At 39.1% G+C, this 18,941-nt stretch overlaps 1 protein-coding gene across 5 annotated transcripts in view; it reads left to right on the plus strand.

Moving 5' to 3' along the window:
- RPS6KC1 (ribosomal protein S6 kinase C1) overlaps nt 1-18,941 on the plus strand; it is a 179,880-nt gene that overhangs the window by 15,793 nt on the left and 145,146 nt on the right. For 4 of the 5 annotated variants that reach the window (XM_042445857.1, XM_042445884.1, XM_042445867.1 and 1 more), the window contains one exon: nt 8,812-8,932. The exons of the other annotated variant lie outside the window; for it this stretch is intronic. In XM_042445857.1, the coding sequence (XP_042301791.1) occupies nt 8,812-8,932 (121 nt within the window). The remainder of the gene's footprint in view (nt 1-8,811; nt 8,933-18,941) is intronic. 5 annotated transcript variants of the gene reach the window in all.

The raw sequence follows: 18,941 nt of genomic DNA on the forward strand, positions 1-18,941 counted from the left end.
TGGTATTAGACTAGAGTCACAGACTTACATTTTGTCAAGATGTTGTTTTTGCTGTTGTCAGTTAAGATGGTGGGGAGGGGTATCCATGTAGGCAGAGACCACTTCTCCCTTTGGCCATGTGGGCTCTGGGAGACAAAGTGCCATAAAATCCAGATAATTTATACTAGTGATAAACAGAATGATCGGGAGAAACCTCCAATTTGATAAGGAGAATTGTTGAACTCTGAATATGAGAAAATTCAAATTGAATAAAGCAGAAGATTACATAATAAAAAAATTATTAAGAGTGGCACATGCTGTAATAGCATTGGGATGGAAAAACAAACAACATTAGGGGGGGGGGATTGGCCACATTTTATTGTAGAATAGCATTTATTTGATTATTTAAGGGAGAGAAAAGGGAAATATAATAGTGAAATAAAGGAAATGATCCAGTGGGACAAATGAGGTTGTTGGATTGAAAATGTTAAAGCTGAAAAGGGGTATGATGAAGTTAGGAAAACTATTAATAAGATATTCCACATCATAGGTACTGGTACTAATTTACTTGATTATAGCCATTGGTGGACTGAAAAGTGTTAATATTTAGTAAGAATTTATTATATATGTTGTATAGTATTATGGACCATAAAACTTATAAATAAAATAAAATCCAGGCAATAAAATTTAAACTCCATTAACAACAGGGAAAAAAAAGTAATGGCATCAGATTGCCATTGCTGCTGTCACTGCATAACAGATTTTTCTGCTAGCAATAAACATAGGAACATAGATGTACATAGGAATGTAGGAACATAGGTGCCCTCCAGATACTTTACTCTCTCACAAGCCGTATGTTGCATTGTCTGCTTTTAAGTCATTTCTGACTTATGGTGACCCCTTTTTCATGGCAAATTTCTTCAAAGGGGGGAGGGGGTTTGCCATTGCCTTCCCCTAAGGCTGAGAGAATGTGACCTGCCCAAGATAACCCAGTGGGTTTAATGGCTGATGGGGGAATCAAACCCTGGTCTCCAGAGTCGTAGTCCAACAGTCAAAGCACAACGCCACGTGGGCTCTGTTCTACAAAAGTTACAAGTTGTCTTCCTCTGAGGCTGAGAGACTGTGACTTGCCCAAGGTCGCCTAGTAGGTTTTCATGGCTAAGCGAGGATTTGAACCCAGAGTCATGGTCCAGCGTTCAAACCACTGCACCACTAGGCAAGCAGCAAATGTTCAGGAGCGAAGGGCACTGTAGACCCAAAAATCTGGGGGAAGGCTGTATAGAGGATGTTACGATTCTTCTTCCCATACAGAAGAACAGAGTTTCTTTGATAGTGGCAAGAACTTCTCATGTGATAGTGGCAAGGTTTGTAGTTTGTAGCTTAGTGACGGAAGCTAATTGCTCTAACTCTCTATGGAATGGACTTCAAATAACCCGGAGTGAGAGTCAGTTGCCAATTGTTTTGTAAGCTTATATGTATCTCTTGCCACTAGTTTCTGCTTCCTCTCTTTGCAAATTTGAGAGATTTTGGTGGTGAGTATTCTGTCATCAAAATGCTCTTCAGAGGCAGACCTGGTGACTTCAGTGGTTCTTACTTCAAAGATAAGTGTGCTTAAGATTGTAGTCTTCTTTCCCCATCTTAGGTGGTGAAAGTCTAGATTAATAATAATATTAATGATAATAATAATAATAATAATAATAATAATAGGTAGAGAGATCTTGTAGCAGGTTTGAGACTAACTGAAAGAAAGAAATTGGCAGCGTGACTTCAGTCTACTTCCTCAGATACATTTGGTGGAGTGGAAGCCAGGCATATATATGCCATTGGTGTGTGAGGATGTCAATTTAAATTACAAATCCTTTGTGTATGGAAATGAAGTTACAGGTCCAGTTTTAACGCTGGTCGTTAGTACAAATATGTTTTCTTTCATTAGTATTCTGTAGTTTTTGGTCTTGTCTTTTCTCTCCTCTCTTTCTATTGAATATGTGATTGTTGGGAGACACTGGTGTTATTATATATACAGTATTTTGTTTGTTCTTTTCTCACCTTTCTGTATCTTTACTCCTGGTCGGCACTACTTGTGACTTGCTATGCTGTTTGAGGACCGCCAATACTGGATTGTACCAGAACATGGAAACAGTACTCTTTTTGTTCTACATCTCCCAAGTCCTCTCAAATGCCATGGCCAAAGGCCATGATAGCTGGGGGATTTTAAGAGTTAATGATGGACATTAAGATGTACTAAATAACCTCTAAACTTTGTTATAGTCTTGCAAATACTATAAATACAGAGCTGCATTTCAGAAAAAAAAGAGGTGATGGCCTTAATTCAGTTCTAACATAGGCTGTATGTGCACACTGAGGAAATATTCCATGTTGACACCACTTTAACTGCCATGGCTCAGTGCTGTGGAATTCTGGGAATTGTAGTTTTGTGAGACATTTAGCCTTCTCTGTTAGAGAGCCCTGGTGCCCTAAGAAACAAATCCCATGCTATGGAGTTCCCAGAATTCCATAGCATGGAGCCATGACAGTTAAAATCATGTCAACTTAGATTATTTCTGCAGCGTGATGCAGCCATCCTGAAATATTCTTTGTGTACTCATCTTTGCATTAATGGTCAGTTCTGTTGATTGCTCTTTCCTGCATTCATATTTTTAAGATTTCATTTTTTCCAATCTTTTATGAAGAAATCTGAAAAAAGCTGGTGGGTTTTAAAGCCAATGAAATTCATATCCATCTTTACCTGTTTTTGCAAACCCACTAAAGTAGCAAAACTTGGAGTCTCATTGTGTGCTTGGTTGGATGTCACATAGTTAACAGACTGTGGTCCAAAACACTGCAGAAATAATCTAATGTGAGACCGCTTTAGCTGCCCTGGCTCAGTACTAAAGAATCCTGGGAATTGTAGTTTGTTGTGGCATCAGAGTTCTCTGATAAAGAATGTCTCACAAAACTATAGTGTCCAGAATTAAAGTGGTCTCAAACTGGATTATTTCTGCCATGTGTTTTGGACCTTTGTAATGGCCCACACAATGTCCAGGTCTGACCTGTTTTTACTAGAGGAGCTTCATTCTAGAATCTAGCAGAAGTCTGCCTCTGTGTTAATCTACTGAAAACAGAAAGAAGGCCTATCATGTTGTTAAAGATACCATTGTTTTATTACTGGTCTATTATTAGTGCCTTTTGAATACAAACAGTTGTTCAAATTAGTCATTAGGCATAAAGCATATTCACAGCACTTTGGGAAACCAGAGTTTGTACACTGAAAATATACTTTGGCCCAGATGTTGGGTGCAGGGTGAAACATTTTAAAGCCTGCCAGAAAAGATTTTGCCATTTGTCCATATGGAATGTCTGATGTCTAAAACGTGAAAATGAAGGAAAATTGGCCAGAGAATAGTTAGTGCAGTTTTGGTGAAATTATTTTACTAAATATCAATCAGCATTGCATATGGTTGGAGCTATGTAAAGTTGATTTTGTGTTTTGTGTACATTTCTGTCTATCTCTCTGCAGTTAGCCTCTGTGTCTGTCTCTGTTTGGCTGCATAGGCACTGTAGAAATAATACAGTTTGACACCATTTTAACGGCCATGGCTCAGTGGTGTGGAATTCTGGGAATTGTAGTTTTATGGGATATTTTGTCTTTGCTGTCAGATAGCTCAGGTGCCAAAAAAAACTACAATTCCCAGAATTCTATAGTATTGAGCCATATTGAGCAAAAGTAGTATCGAACTGGATTATTTCTGCAGTGCAGATACAGCCTTTATCTTTCTATCATCCTCACATAGACATATCACAACTCCTTCACTGCATGATGACCCAGATTCTGCACTTCTGGGCAGAGGTGTGTAAACCTTAGAAAATAAGGGATGGGGACACTATTTATCCTTCTCTCCCCCCCCACCGCATTTCAGGAAAGGGGAAAAAACTCTTTAAATCCCAGTTTTCCAGGAACTTCACATTTGTATTTCCCCAAAATCAGTTTTGGACCCCTCAGAATTTTGAACTTGTCTATATTCAAAGCCATTCAGTCCTGCAGTGAATTATAATTTTAATGTTAGTGTAATTACTTGTCAATTATGATATTCACAATAATTTTTAAATTAAATACAAATAATGCCTAATTTGTTTTTGCCTCTAAGAATCAGGCTTGGAAAGAATTTGCATTTTTTGAGGTGGACAGATACAAGAATGGAGATACCTGAGGTTGGAAAGTAGGACTGGAAAGAAGCAATAAAAAATATGCTAGTCTCTGAGACCTTCACTCTAGGGGTCCAACAGATTTGTACCCATTCTCCATCCTTGTTTTCTATATTTGTATCTTGGGGCGTATATATAAGTCCAGGAATGAAAAAGTCGATGAACTGTTATTCCCATCATGTTTTATGTTTTTAACTTTTGCATGTTTTTGACTTAATTTTATATTGTTTTAGCTAGATGATTTTAATTGTTTTTAAATTTTTATTGTAAAGTCTTTAAGTGTTTGTAAGCTGCCTTGGGTTCCTTTCTGAGAGAAGGGCAGCATAGAAATGAAATAAATATATAAAATAAATACATCATCCCTCATTATTGGCTAACATGGCAGTTTGGATGTCTGTTTGTGCATTAACGATGCTTTCATGGGCACAGGTTCCCCAATCCGGATGAAATACTTCTCTACCATTACAAATAGAAGCTTTGATCTAATAATTTTGTAAACAAATCTTTAGTTTGCAACCAGTGTCAATGTTGCCTGTCTTTTTCTGTGTTCCTTTGTGTTGGACACAAGAGGTGATAGCATCTTTTCTTTTTCTAACAGAAAAACTGCAACTACTGTACTACCAATACTAATATGTAATGAGTATCATATATGTCACTTGAACCAAAATGATATATATAAGGGGAGTATGCATAATTCCTGTTTCTCCAATGTTTAATTTGTTTAGTGATACATTTTTAGCTCTGTTCTTATTGTCTGGTCCTTATTTTACCTCCCCTCTTCATTGTTTTTTTTTGGGAATATAATGCTAGGAAAGTGTTTGCCATGCCAGGCAGAACATGTATAATTGTGCTCTTATGTGTGTCATCCATTATGAGGTACTGCAAACACTATGATGGTGTTTGCTACCTAGCTGTTCTGAATGAGTCTGAGATTTGAAGAATCGTAGAATATATGCATAGAATGTTACAGTCGCAAGGGGCCACAAAGACCACCTAGTTCAGCCCTCTGCCATGCAGGAATACAGTCATCACTCCATATCCACAGATTTTTTAATCCATGGATTCAACAATCCACAACTTGACAATATTTAAAAAAATATCCAAAAAGCAAAGCTTGATTTTACTTTTTTACATAAGGGACACCATTTCACTCTGTCATTGTATTTAATGGGAATTGATCATCCTCCAATTTTGGTATCCATCGATGATCCTGAAACCAAATCCCAATGGATACCAAGGGCCCGCTGTACATAGCTAAAGCAGTCCTGAGAGAGGGCCATCCAACCTCTGTTTAAAGACCTCCAAAAAACCCCCAAAACAGTTACAAACAAAAGCCATGTTCGTTGCACTGTTATTACTTTTGTCTGTATTTAAAGGTAACAATACGAACTTAAAATATAATATATAATTTGTTTCTTTCTTACTGTTACTCGATTGGAGATAGCACAGAACTGAAAGACAAGCTGCTTGCTCATGGAGAACTGGTGGCAAAGTGTCTGTAACACCTTATTAATGGAAAAGTTATTGGACAGGATCAACAGCCTGGCTTTGTGTCACACTTCTTTTAAGGAGAAAAGGTTACCCTTTTTGACTTTTGTTAATTCTTTAGAACACCCTCCTTTGCCACTGTTTCAATATTTGAAGTTTTGGAATGATGTTTTCTTATTTGACCCATTTGCTCCATGATATATATTGTATTCATTAATATTTCACTTTTCTCAGGGAATTTATGATTTTAATAAATTTAAAAAAAAACAAACCTCCAAAAAAGGAGACTCCCCTACCCTCTGAGGCAGTGTGTTCCACTTTCAAATAGGGCTTTTACTTTCAAATAGGGCTTTTCCTTATAAAGTTCTTCCTAATGTTTAGGTGGAATCTCTCTCTCTCTCTCTCTCTCTTTGGTTTGTCTTTGGAGCAGCAGAAACCAACCTTGCTCTCTCTTCTACACGATACTGCTTTAAATATCTAAACATGACTATCAGTCTTCTCTTCTCCAAGCTAAACATGTCCAGCTCCCTAAGTTGTTCTTCATAGAGCTTAGTTTCTAGACCTTTAGTCATCTTGACACATTCCAGTTACAGTAGTTAATATCTTTCTTGAACTGTGGTGTCCAGAAGTGGACACAATATTTCAGACTAAAGTCTGTGCATGAGTAAATAGGCAAGTCTTATTTAGATGTTTGATTGAATATAAGAGGGCTTTAAACTGTGTTTGCCAGTCACATCCAGAATGTTTTTGTACTGTATATGCTGGCTCAACTTTGGGCACTCACACATTCAGTGTGAAAATCTGAACAGGGCTTCTGAAATCCTATGCAGGTGTTTAGATAGGGTTAACCTGAACACGTGAACAAAGGCAGCAGGTTAGCTCTGCAGCTCCTTTGTTATTATTCTCTTCACAAAGAAAGTAATAATCTGAAAAGAGGAACCGTTAGTACCTGTGGCACTTGTGATCAGAACACCGAAAAATTAAGGTTTCTGTGTTGTTCTCCACAAGAAGACAACAATGGGTTGTTCGCTTCTTCCCTTTTTAAATGTCTGAAGAGAGCCTAAAAGTGCTTAGAAGCCACTCCGCCATCCACCTTCACCTCGTGTTATTAGCTTCTCAATTACAAAGAAGCTTCTTTGTATGTGCAGTTGTAAGTGCTATATCTCTGCAGATATTTTTGGTATTTTCTGGTATACAAATTGTTCAATGTAGAGCAGCTGTGTGGAGGTATTTGGGCTCAAGCTTAGGGGTATGTTCCACCATCTTCCTCACGTTATATCCACGTGTATTTTATTTGTTGAGACATCAAAAAAGAGCTAGTAAGAAGGTAATACAGAACATAAGTTGAACACCAAAGATCTTGGGGTATTGAGGGTCTTTTTCTTTGATGTAGAGATAGTGGATCTTCTACCTTGCTCAGAATCTATAACGTTTTCTTTGTCTGTGCCCTATCATTATCTGCCATTTTATTTTTAAATGAATTGAATGAAATCTGTCAAGCTACCATAAATATTGAGAACCAGTGTGGTGTAGTGGTTTGAATACTGGACTTGGACTGTGTAATTCAAATCCTTGCTCAGCCACAGAAAGCCATTGGGAGATCTTGAGCAAGTCACATACTCTCAGTCCCAGAGAAAGGCAACGGCAAACCCTCTCTGAACAAATCTTGCCAAGAAAACCCCATGATAGGTTTGCCTTAGGGTCACCATAAGTTGGAAATGACTTGAAGGCACACGATAGTCTTAAATATTACAAGATGCCACCTGTGTATATGTAAATAAATTGAATATTTCAAAACACTCATTTCTCTTCAAAAACAAAATAGAAGCAAATCCATTTTAGATAGAAAATAGTTAAGCCTTATCAGTTGAAGGATTTTTTTTAGGAAAGGCTATAAGTATAAAAGAATATATTTTATGTTTTATGTGATAAATATATACATGTAAGAGATATACAGATGTAAAGTTAGATATGATTATATGGTTACAAAAGTAAGATAGATTGGATAAAAAGAGAATTTTTTTGGAGTTCAGGTGATTATATGTTTGTAAGTTGACAAGTTTATATGTTTAAGTGTGTGTTATGTGTTCTATATGTAATACTTGTATTTATATATAAAATTAAAAAATGTGTAAATCAGGTAAGCCATGAATTTGAGAACTGTGAGAGTCAAAATGGTAACTTTTCTAATGGCAATTTTTTACTTCTTGGGTAAGAGACAAGTATGTGACAATGCAGTTCTGACTCTATACAGCAGTGATCTGGGTAATGTTGAGTTCATTGAGTGTATTACTGAGGCCATTTCTCCCCTAATGATGGTATAGGCAGATTTTATGCTTCTGTGTTTTATTTTTATTTTTTTACTAGAACATTAAGATCTACCAGTTAGAGCTAGATACAAAATTGTGGCTTAGAGGATGGAGTCAGCTATCTGCTCCAGGGCTGGGGAACCTGTTTCCTTCCAGATGAATGTCCATAAACCTGGCCAATAGAGGTATGATGGGAGTTGTAATTCAACAGTTATTGGATGGCTATAGGTTCTCACTCTTTTTCTGCACCCCATGAACCACCACTGGGATATACATAAGTCTATATGTCAGTTACCAGATAGCAGGGTTCTTAACATGGTACTCCAAAACTGACTCATAGGACTGACATAATACTGGTTATAAGCAACCAGTTAGTACTTTTATTTTCTATATAAGAAATCACTAAGGCTGAGAAATAAGCATAAATAAAATAAAGCCAGACATGGTAGAACTTTTCTTCTAATTTTACACAACTGTTGGTGTGCTTGAACTTCTGTGTTGTTCACCCATCACTTTCTGAGCAATGATGATGCTTTATGTGGTTTGAAGGACTGTATTGGACACTTTACTGTTGCTGAATACATTGACTAATCTGGGGAAAGTGTAAAAGAGTGGTGGAAAGAAAATAGACCCACCCTGGGTCTATTTTAAATTCCAGTGACAAAGACTTGGCTAAAATTTATTGCTTTAGCTAAGGATTTTAGTGACTTAAAAATATGTCTCCTAGGGTATGTCTAGTAAACTACCATGTTTGTTTCTGCCGTACTTAGTAAATGCTCAACTAGCAGTGATAATTGCTTCATGGGTGTGTTTGTTTTCTGTTTTGCTTCAGATAGTCGTTTGGAAGAGATACAGTGACTTTAAGAAATTGCACAAAGAACTCTGGCAGATTCATAAACACTTATTCAGGCATACAGAATTGTTTCCTCCTTTTGCTAGAGCAATAGTATTTGGTAAGCATAAGTTTTTTTAATTGCTAAAATCGTTGGGAATGATTGATTGATGAACAAATGTGGACATTGACAGTTGTTTGTTGTGCTAACGGAAGTTGGCTTTTGCTGGAAACACCTTACAAACTGATAAGTATGTGTGGGTGTGTTTGTGTTGTGTGGAAATGAAATAATCACTGTTAAAAAAAGTTATTTTCTCTTTCTACCTTAATATAGTAATAATTGATTATTGCAGACTTACAGATGAAAGTGATACATACTGTGCAGAGCTGAAGATTTGTGCTAACACTTCTGTGAATTCAAAGTAGATGTAATTTGGTGCAATCTTTTTTTTATCTCTTAATTCTGATTGCAATTTCAGGAATATTTCCCATTTGTGCAGATCCCCCCCCCCCCATATGCATGATTTTCAAAATCACAGTTAACCCCAGATCATAGTTTGTAGTTGCAGGCCTAGCAATGAGCAGCTGGCAGAGGTGGAGGGATTAATATAAAAAAAATAATAAACAACTCTTGGACTACATATTTTTTAAAAGCCACAGATTTATTGTTATAGTTGTAAAGTGCTGGCTTGGCATAATCCAATAATTGAATGACCCACCTATCATCTGTGATAAGCCTCATCTTCTGATATGAATGTCAGGGGGTAACCACAGGGTAATAACTGAAGAAGCCCATTTTGTGAACTACCACTCTATGACTTCCCATGATCTGGGAATTAGGCAGATCCTTGTACGTCCATAGTCCCTAGAGTGACCCCCAACAGGATATGGAGGATGTACCTGTCCTGTTTTCTCTCACAAATAGATCTTGCTCCATACCATACTGTTAAAATTGTGAGAAAAGGGGAAAATTGCATATAACAAAACCTTGAAAATAGAGGGTGAGCAGGATGTCAGTTTCTGCTAGTGAGCCAGTGTGGTATAATGATTTAACATTGGACTATGACTCTGGAGACCTCGCTCAGCCATGGAAACCCGTTTGATGACCTTGGGCAAGTCACATTCTCTCAGCCTCAGAAGAAGGCAAAATGCAAACCCTCTCTGAACAAACCTTGTCAAGGCTGCATCTGTACTGCAGAAATAATGCAGTTTGACACTGCTTTAACTGTCCTGAGGAATCCTGGGATTTGTAGTTGTGGCACCTGAACTCGGACACAGCAGGCTAAATAGCTCAGAAAACCACAAAGCCCAGAATTCTGTAGCATTGAGCCATGGCAGTTAAAGCAGTATCAAACTGCAATATTTCTGCAGTTTAGAAACAACTTGAAGGCAGACAAGAATAAAAACAGGAAGTCAGTCCAAGACTGAATACAGTAGTGGTTCCCAAATGTTGTTTTTCCAGATGTTTTAAACTTCAGCTCCAGGAAACTCCAGCCAGCTGTCAACCGTCAGGAATTCTGGGAGCTAAAGTCCAAAACATCTGTAGGACAAAGGTTTGGGAATCACTGGAATACCCGAAGACCTTTGAGGCTCCCAAAGTAAGTCTCTGGGCAGACTGCAGCTTCAACATCTGGCTTCCAGGTAATTCCTTGAAGGATGTTGATATCCATTAATTCCATCCTTGCCAGCCTCCTGCTTGGCAGGATGCCTCCTGTTTCTGTAGCTCAGCTGCTGTTTGCTTCTTACATGATGCAACCTAGCTATTGGCCCTGGGTGGAGAAAGCTGCTTCTTCTTTGTTCCTTCAGATTACTTTGCTTTGGTTGGCATCTTGCTTCTTGAATGATAATATAGAATGTCAGCGGTAAATTTTTAATCCCATTTTAGCTCCTTTAAGTTACAAGATCCTACTAAGATTAGTATATGAATAGTGGAAGATTCAATTAGCTGGGAGGATAATGAGTAAATAATGATCCCAGCTCCTTATCATAAGAAAATCAAGGAAGAAAAATGGGGTAGAGAGAATGGTTTCAACATGTTAAAAAGGGGGTTAGGAGAGTCTAGTAAAGGACAGGTTCTGTCCCACTGTTTTCATTTAATAAAGACAGAATGAAGGATTAACTAGACTCATGCATCACTTCTAGATAGTCCTAACCTTCTATCTAATGAAATGCTCCACTTAAGGCTGCCCATTTCCCTTGACAAAATTTCTGAGCCTCTTCCAGTTATAGTTCCCTTCTTATTAGTGTCCAGCACCTGACATAGCTCAATAAGATGGTTCCAGCCATAGTTAAAGCCTGAGATAGTACTGAACAGAACTTAACTGTTATGAGGGTTATTGCATTTGGCCAGGGAATGTGATGCAGCTTTGACATGAGCTTTGTTATATCCCTTGCAAGGGTTTTTGTTCCTCTGGTGATGGTGACTGCCTGCCTTTCCCCCTGCTAAGTTCCATCAACTCTCTCTCCTGTTTCTGCCTCTCTCTGCTGCCTCTTTATCTTCAACTGCAGCTTTGTCACCATCACCATTGACCATTCTTCCTCATTATTACTACCACTGTTGTTTTGTTATCATGGCAGTGGCTGCTTCCTACTCTTCATCTTTGCTGCTGCCTCTTGGTCTTCATTGCCCCTTCTTTCTGCTTCCTTGCTTCTACATGAGGCACTTTCCTGCAAGCCAGTCCAGCCCTGAATGCTGGAAAGAGCTTTGAAACTCCCAATATCATCTCCCTGGATGGACCAGAGTGAAGACTTAAACTTAAATGTTCAGCTCCTGGGACATCCTTTCTATTTGGTTCATTGATGGGCTGTCTTTCCCAGGCCTGTGAGAAAGACACAGGCTCAGGCAAAGAAGATCAGTGAGCGAAGGGAAACATAGTGGTTCCATGCTGCACTGCACTGTCCTTCAGCCTGCAAAGGGGCTGCAGGTAAGTCTGGGGTCCTGGTTTATGATTCTATTCTATTCTATTCTATTTATTTACTCTCCAGCCTTCCTCTCCGAAGGGACCCAAGGTGGGTCACAATAACAATTCTAAAAACATAGTACCATAAAACAATTTAAACATCAGCTAAAACAATATAAAATTACAAACATTAAAACCACAAGAAAACCACACTACCCATCCCATATAAAACCCATCCCATGTCTATACATTAAAAGCCTGCCTGGACAGAGTCATTTTTACTTGCCGATGAAAGACAAGCAAGGAGGGGGCAGCCTTGCTTTTGATGAAAGGGCTTTCCAGAGGGCAGGAGCAGCCACAAAAAGGCTCTCCTTCATGTTCTCACCAGGCAAGCCTGTGATGGTGGAGGGACAGAGAGAAAGCCTTCCCTAGAAGATCTTAGGCTCTAGCAGGTTTGTATGGGCAGATATGGTCTCTCAAATAATCTGGACCTAAGCCATGTAGGGCTTCATAAGTCATAACCAGCATTTTGAATTGTGCCCAGAAATGAACTGGTTGCCAGTGAAGCTGTTTCAGCAAGGGAATTATGTGGTCCCTATAACTGCTCCCAATCAGCATTCTGGCAGTGGTGTTTTGCACACATTGAAGTTTCTGAACAGTTTCCAAAGGCAGCCCCACGTAAATGTGCTGTATTTTTAACTTTGTTAGCCGCCGCGACTGTTCTCAGAGGGGCAGGATACAAATAAAAAATTATTATTATTATATTATTTTTATTAAAGTGCATTGCAGTAGTCCAAACAGGATGTAATCAAGGCATGTGTCACTGTAGCCAGATCTGACGTCTCAAGGAATGGGTGCAGCTCGCGCACAAGTTTTAACTATGCAAATGCACACCTGGTCCCTGCTGAAACCTGGGCATTCAGGCTCAGAGTGGAGTCCAGGAGCATACCTAAGCTGTGAGCCTGAGATTTCAGTGGGAGAGTAACCCCATCTAGCACAGGCAATGTCCCTATTCCTTGATCTGCCTTATGACTGACCAGGAGCACCTCTGTCTTTTCTGGGTTAAGTTTCAATTTGTTTGCCCTCATCCAGTCCATTACTGATTGCAGACACTGGTTCAGTAAGGAGACAGCTTCCTTGGAATCAGATGGAAAGGACAGATAGAGCTGGATGCCATGTATATACTAGTGACACCTCACCCCAACACTCCAGATGACTTCTCCCAGCAGTTTCATGTAGATGTTGAATAACATGGGGAACAAAATGGAACCCTGTGGGACTCCATAGATCAGTGGCCAAGGAGCTGAACAGGAGTCCCCCAACACCACCTTCTGAGTCTGCCTCCCAAGAAGGACTGGAACCACTGCTTAACAGTGCCCCTAAGTCCCATCCCAGAGAGGCAGCTCAGAAGGATACCATGGTCAATGGTATCGAAAGCTGTTGAGAGATCCAGCAGGGACACACTCCCCCTGTCCAGTTCCCTGCGGAGGTCATCGACCAAGGTGACCAAAGCTGTCTCCGTCCCATAGCCAGGTCTGAAGCCAGTTTGAAATGGATCTAGAAAATCTGTTTCATCCACAAACTCTTGTAGCTGGGAGGCCACCACTCGCTCCAAAACCTTGCCCAAGAATTTAGAGATTGGCTGATAGTTATCCAGGATGGTGGGATCCAGAAAAGAGCTGACTCTCCATGCCATATCTCCCCTTGCCTATTATTGTCATGATGGCTACTCCATGGGTTACTTGCCCTCCTTATAACACATGTTTGGCTGGTAACAGGCAAGTTGTTTCAGGATCACAGTCTGTAGTAGTCCTCCAGATGAGCCAAGCAAGCAAACTCTTCCTTGGATGTGGGGTTTACAGTTCATCTTTCCCATCTGTGCTAGCTCCCTTCAATCCCAGCCAGCACCCAACTTATATCCCCTTTCCCGGGGCAGGTGTTCCTCCCTGGCTACGTAATCAGGAACCAGCTGAGTGCTTGGGCCTTGATTCTGGCAGGGAGCAGCTCACAGAGTCCTCCAGCAGCACCAACAGGCAGGTGGTAATAACTTCTTCCTGGGGTGTGGGGTTGGCAGTTCTTCTATCCCCACAATGTCAGCCAGCACCCAGCTTATATCTCTTTTCCCAGGGGCCAGGTGTTTTTCCCTGGCTACGTAGCCAGGAACCAACTGAGTGCCTGAGCCCTGCTTCTGGCAGGGAACAGCTCAGAGAGTCCTGCAGCAAAGGTGAGGCCACCACCAGCAGCAGCATCAACAACTGGCAGTTGGTAATAAACTCTTCCTGGTGTGTGAGGTTGGTAGTTTGCCTCTCCCTTCTGTGCTAACTTATAAACATGCTTGCAAGCTGAAGGGACAGTGCAAAAGGTACAGTTATTGTGATAGCCATTCTTAGTTGTGAAACAACTGGGAAAATGATTTGCAATTTATACATAAGTCAGGAAAAAGGAGGGCAATTTATACATGAGATGGGAAGAGGGAATTGTAAAGATGAATGGACTGTAGTTGATCAGATATCATATCTTTACTAGGCCTGTACTACAGGCTAAAAAGAAAAATTGCAATTTTAAGCCCCTTCATGCTCCCACAATTGCACTGAAAGAATCTACGTCACAGCTATGTTTCTGTTCTTCAAAATAAGCCTGATTATTGTTATTTGTTGTTATTGTGTGCTTTCAAGTTGTTTTCAATTTATAGCAACCCTGTGGTGAACCCATTGGGTTTACTTGGCAAGATTTGTTCAGAGGAGGTTTGCCATTGCTTTCCCCAGAGGATGGGAGCATGCAGCTTGACCAAGATCACCCAGTGGGTTTCAGGGCTGAGCAGGGAATCAAACCCTGGTCTTCATAGTCATAGTCCACTCAAACCACTACACTACAGTGGCTCTCGATTATTGCTATGCTTGATAGTAAACAAACATACAAAAGTAAGAGCATGTGCAGTCTTGGTTCACAGCCTCTTCTAGAATGAAGAATGAACTATTATGAATATCAATTGCTCTCATTCTGTGATCAGTGCAGGTTTGTTTAGAGATTTTCTTGTGACAGAATATCTTGCCCTAAATTTAGTGATGTCTGGATAGGGCTTATTCACCTCTTAGTGCAAAGCTGGACTATAACTAGACTGTATGGCAGATGTGGCTACTGAATTGCTTTTGTGTGCAGAGCTAACATTTCCCATCCAGGTTCCTAAAATATAAAAAAGTTCAAATCTCCTTGTTGCAACTTTGACTTTGAGATCTGAACCCAATGCTGGAGGATTCAAAAAGGGTTGGGGCAAGTTAAGAAGTAGGTGGAAGGAAGCCAGAAAGTAATTTTTGTCACCTTGAAAGTCTTACTGGTTGGCAAATGGGCCTGCTATCCAAGAGGTTACTGGGGCTGCATCTGGACCTAATAAATAATGCAATTTGACACCGCTTTAACTGGCACAGCTCAGTGCTGTGGAATTCTGGGATTTATAGTTTTATGAGATATTTAGCCTTATCTGTGAGAAAGTGCTGGTGCCACAACAAACTGGAAGTCCCAGGATTCCATAGTACTGAGCCATGCTAGTTAAAGCGATGTTAAACTGCATTATATCTGCAGTGCAGATGCAGCCTAGGAGAGGAGGCTCCAAAAGGCAGTTGTTCTCAGCCAGACTGGTAGACACTGTCTTCTTTTAATAAAGACAGAATTGATTGCTCTCTCATCCCTTTCTTGAATCTTAGAAATGTAGGTTTTCTGGATATAATCCCATAATCCTTCAGCTAACAGGACCAATGGGAGTTTCTGGAAATTGCAGTCCAAAACCCAACTTTTCCAAGCATTCCTCACCTTGGCCAGATACAATGACAGTTGATGGAAAAGGTTCTGAGATGGAAACACAGACATGGAGTAGACCTTGCAGTTCTTTATGGCTTCCCTTTTTGTAAGGTCTAGTTCTGCCCTAAGCATAACTACTTTCACCTACAACTGATATTCATGGTAAGAAAATAGGTACTGTTAGCTCAAGGGCTACCTTGTGAGGTATAGATGTCAAGTATATTGATCCCTATGGTAGGTTTAAACCAAATCACTATGGCAGAAACGCACAGAATTAGAATGCTTAGATCAATATGCCTTCCCAGCCCAAACAGTGTAAGTATTGAAACTCCCTCCTCGAAAAACCTGGGGCTTGAAATTATGGAAAGCCGCTAAAGCGTTTCTAAGTAATAGTGCATTTATTTGTCTTGGATCCTCAACAAGGAGAAAGGTGGGATAATAATGAATGAATTAGTAGTGTTGGCAACTTATTGCCCTCTAGAAGTTGTTGGACTGCAACTTCCATTAGTTCTAACCAGCAAAGGTGAGAGCTTATAGGAATTGCAATGGTAGTAACAACTGAAAGGATGCTATGTGCTAATAGTGGATATATTCTCTATGCCAGTGGTTGTCAACATTTTGTCCTCCATATGTTCCAGACTTTAGTTCCCAGATGTCTCAATCACTATGGCCAATGACCACAGATGGTGAGAGGACCAAAGGTTGAGAACCTCCAGACTCTGAGGAACAAATGTTGAGAACCATTGCTTTAGGCAGTGTTACGTATGTTGCTGAAATGGCTCCATTGACACCTAAGAGGGAGATATCATGCTTGGAAGAATACAAAGTTTGAGACTACCAAATATACTTGACTATAAGTCGACCTCACGTATAAGTCGAGCATGGGTTTTAGGCTCAAATTTGTGGATTTTGATATGACCTGCGGATATGCCGAGGGTAAAACTTAGGGGCATGTAACAACAATGTAAAGGACGAAGGAAAAGAACACCGTTGATTCCAGCAAGCATGACTGTTTGTATTCTCCCTAAAGGCTGGATGAGGAGGGAACTGCAGTAAATGATGGTTGTGTGATGTGTGGGGGAGGTGACCAGGCACAGATAGGGCTAAGGAAACGTACACGTATCAAAAAGGATGAAAAGGCAAAGCTATGAAAATGGCAACTACATTAGCAGTAATTATAGCCTTTAACTTTAATATAACTTTGCCTGATTTTAACCCAGAAAATGCTGATACATACAGAAATGTCTTATTCAGATCCTTCAAATTATGATTCATCTTGCTGTTCCTTTGAGGAGAAGTGCCAAAGAGCTGCCACGGCCATCATTTTCCCACACAGGCATTCAAAAATGTCAGAAGTGGTACCATGGTGGTGAGAGTAGAGTAGGTTGCTGCTTCTTTTAGGTGCTCTTGGGGTGGATTAAGCTCTCACTTTCACCACTCAGAGAAGGGGGTGGTTCCTTTTTTTGATAAGAGTTAAAAGTACAATACTTACACTGACCCATGGGTAAGCTGACCCAGGTATTTGGGATCACTTTTTTTAAAAAAAAAATTATTAAGAAATATAACAGACAAACAAAGAAAGCATTACACACAATTCTCGGCACACAACACACAACACATAACAAATAAAGTACGTTTTATAATATACAACACCATAAACCATACAAACTACACAGCTACAGAAATTTAAAATAAAGACTTCCAAAACCTGGTGTCCTGGAGATTTTCTTCCCTATCAGTTTTAACTCATTTTTATGTTTAGATTTTATACCATCCTTTAAAACTTATCACATTATATTTATTCCCAAGAGGGAAAATAGTAAAAGAAAAGCTGAAAAGTTAATATAATACTTTTTTCCTTATCTGGCATTCAAGTAGGTAATTTCACAGACAGTTAGATTTCAGAACTTTTGACGATTTCACTTTACTACAAGACAGAGCTTAAGATATGAATAACAATTCTAGGATCCTCACTAATCATGCAGAATAACTTATTTCTAAGTTATGAATCGAAATTATGGATTGAAGATAATGAGATTAAGATATTTAAGGACATCCCACCACAAATAATGCTGAATAGGCAAAAAATACAAACCATTGATTCAGCTTCTGAAGCACTTAAATATCGACTACAGATGGGAAAGGATAGAAGGACTTACCTTTTTTTACCAACAGAAAAGACATAAAATAGATAACTTGGAAAAAGCTAATGAAATAGAAGCCAAAATAAAAAAGGAACATAGAAGCAATGAAGGAAAAAGACCTGAAGGAGAGTACAGTGCTCCCTCGGGTTACGAATTTAATTCGTTCCGCCGCTCCGTTCGTAACCCGAGTAATTTCGCAACCCGAAAAGGGCTTTCCGTTAGCGCTGGAAAGCCGCGCGTTTGAATTTCGCGCCGAAAAAAAATTCGTAACCCGAAAAAAACATCGTAACCCGGAACAGTTTTTTCCAATCTAACTTTTTCGTAACCCGGAAATTTCGTAACGCGGTCAATTCGTATCCCGGGGTACCACTGTATTCAAAAAAGGAATGGAAACCAAGCAAGAAGAAAAATAAAGACACAGAAAATCTAGTCAGTGAAGAACAAAAATTAGGAAGCTTTAAACCACTAGAAAGAACTGAAATTGATCTACTAACCTGAACTAAGAATAGAAAGAAAGGACTTATCTGTCGGCTCAAAACATACTGATTATTGAGAAATTTTACATAAGAAACAATAAATATATATATAAATAAATAAAGGGGTGGAAGGGGTGGAACAATATTAACAATTTGAACATAAAAGAAAGTGAAAACAAAAAGAAAATGTCAACTAAAGTTATTTCTTGGAACGTAAAAGGAATTAACTCTAAATTAACTCTAAATATAAACGAAGCATAATTTTCCATCAACTCAAGAAACTTAAAGGAGACATAATTTGTATTCAAGAAACTAAGATCAAAACAGAAGAAAAAAGATATTTAAGGAATCCCAAACTTGGAATTTGTTATACATCAACAGCTAATAAGAGTAAAAAAGGGATTGCATTATATATTAATAAAAAATATAACTCCAGAGAAATCTTTGCAGATAAAGACGGAACCTTTCTGGCGGTGGAAGTAAAATTAAGGAGCTTAGCTTTCCTCGCAATTGGAATTTATGCGCCTCAGGAAAATAAAGAGAACTACTTCTTAAACATACATAAAAAAATCCAAGATTTGGCATATGATAATATTAGGAGATTTCAATGCAGTGATAGACCCTAAAATAGATAGGAGATCAGTAACCGGGAAAAATATTAAAAAAACTCAAGGAAAACTACCAAAAACCTTCTTTGCAATGATGGAAGATTTAGATCTCAAGGATGTATGGAGACATAAACATGGAAAAACAAAAGATTACACTTTTTTTTCAGAAACACATAATTCATTTTCAAGAATTGACTTATTTTTAGC

Source organism: Sceloporus undulatus, chromosome 1 (genome assembly GCF_019175285.1).
Source record: "Sceloporus undulatus isolate JIND9_A2432 ecotype Alabama chromosome 1, SceUnd_v1.1, whole genome shotgun sequence".
In the NCBI taxonomy this organism is placed as follows: domain Eukaryota; kingdom Metazoa; phylum Chordata; class Lepidosauria; order Squamata; family Phrynosomatidae; genus Sceloporus; species Sceloporus undulatus.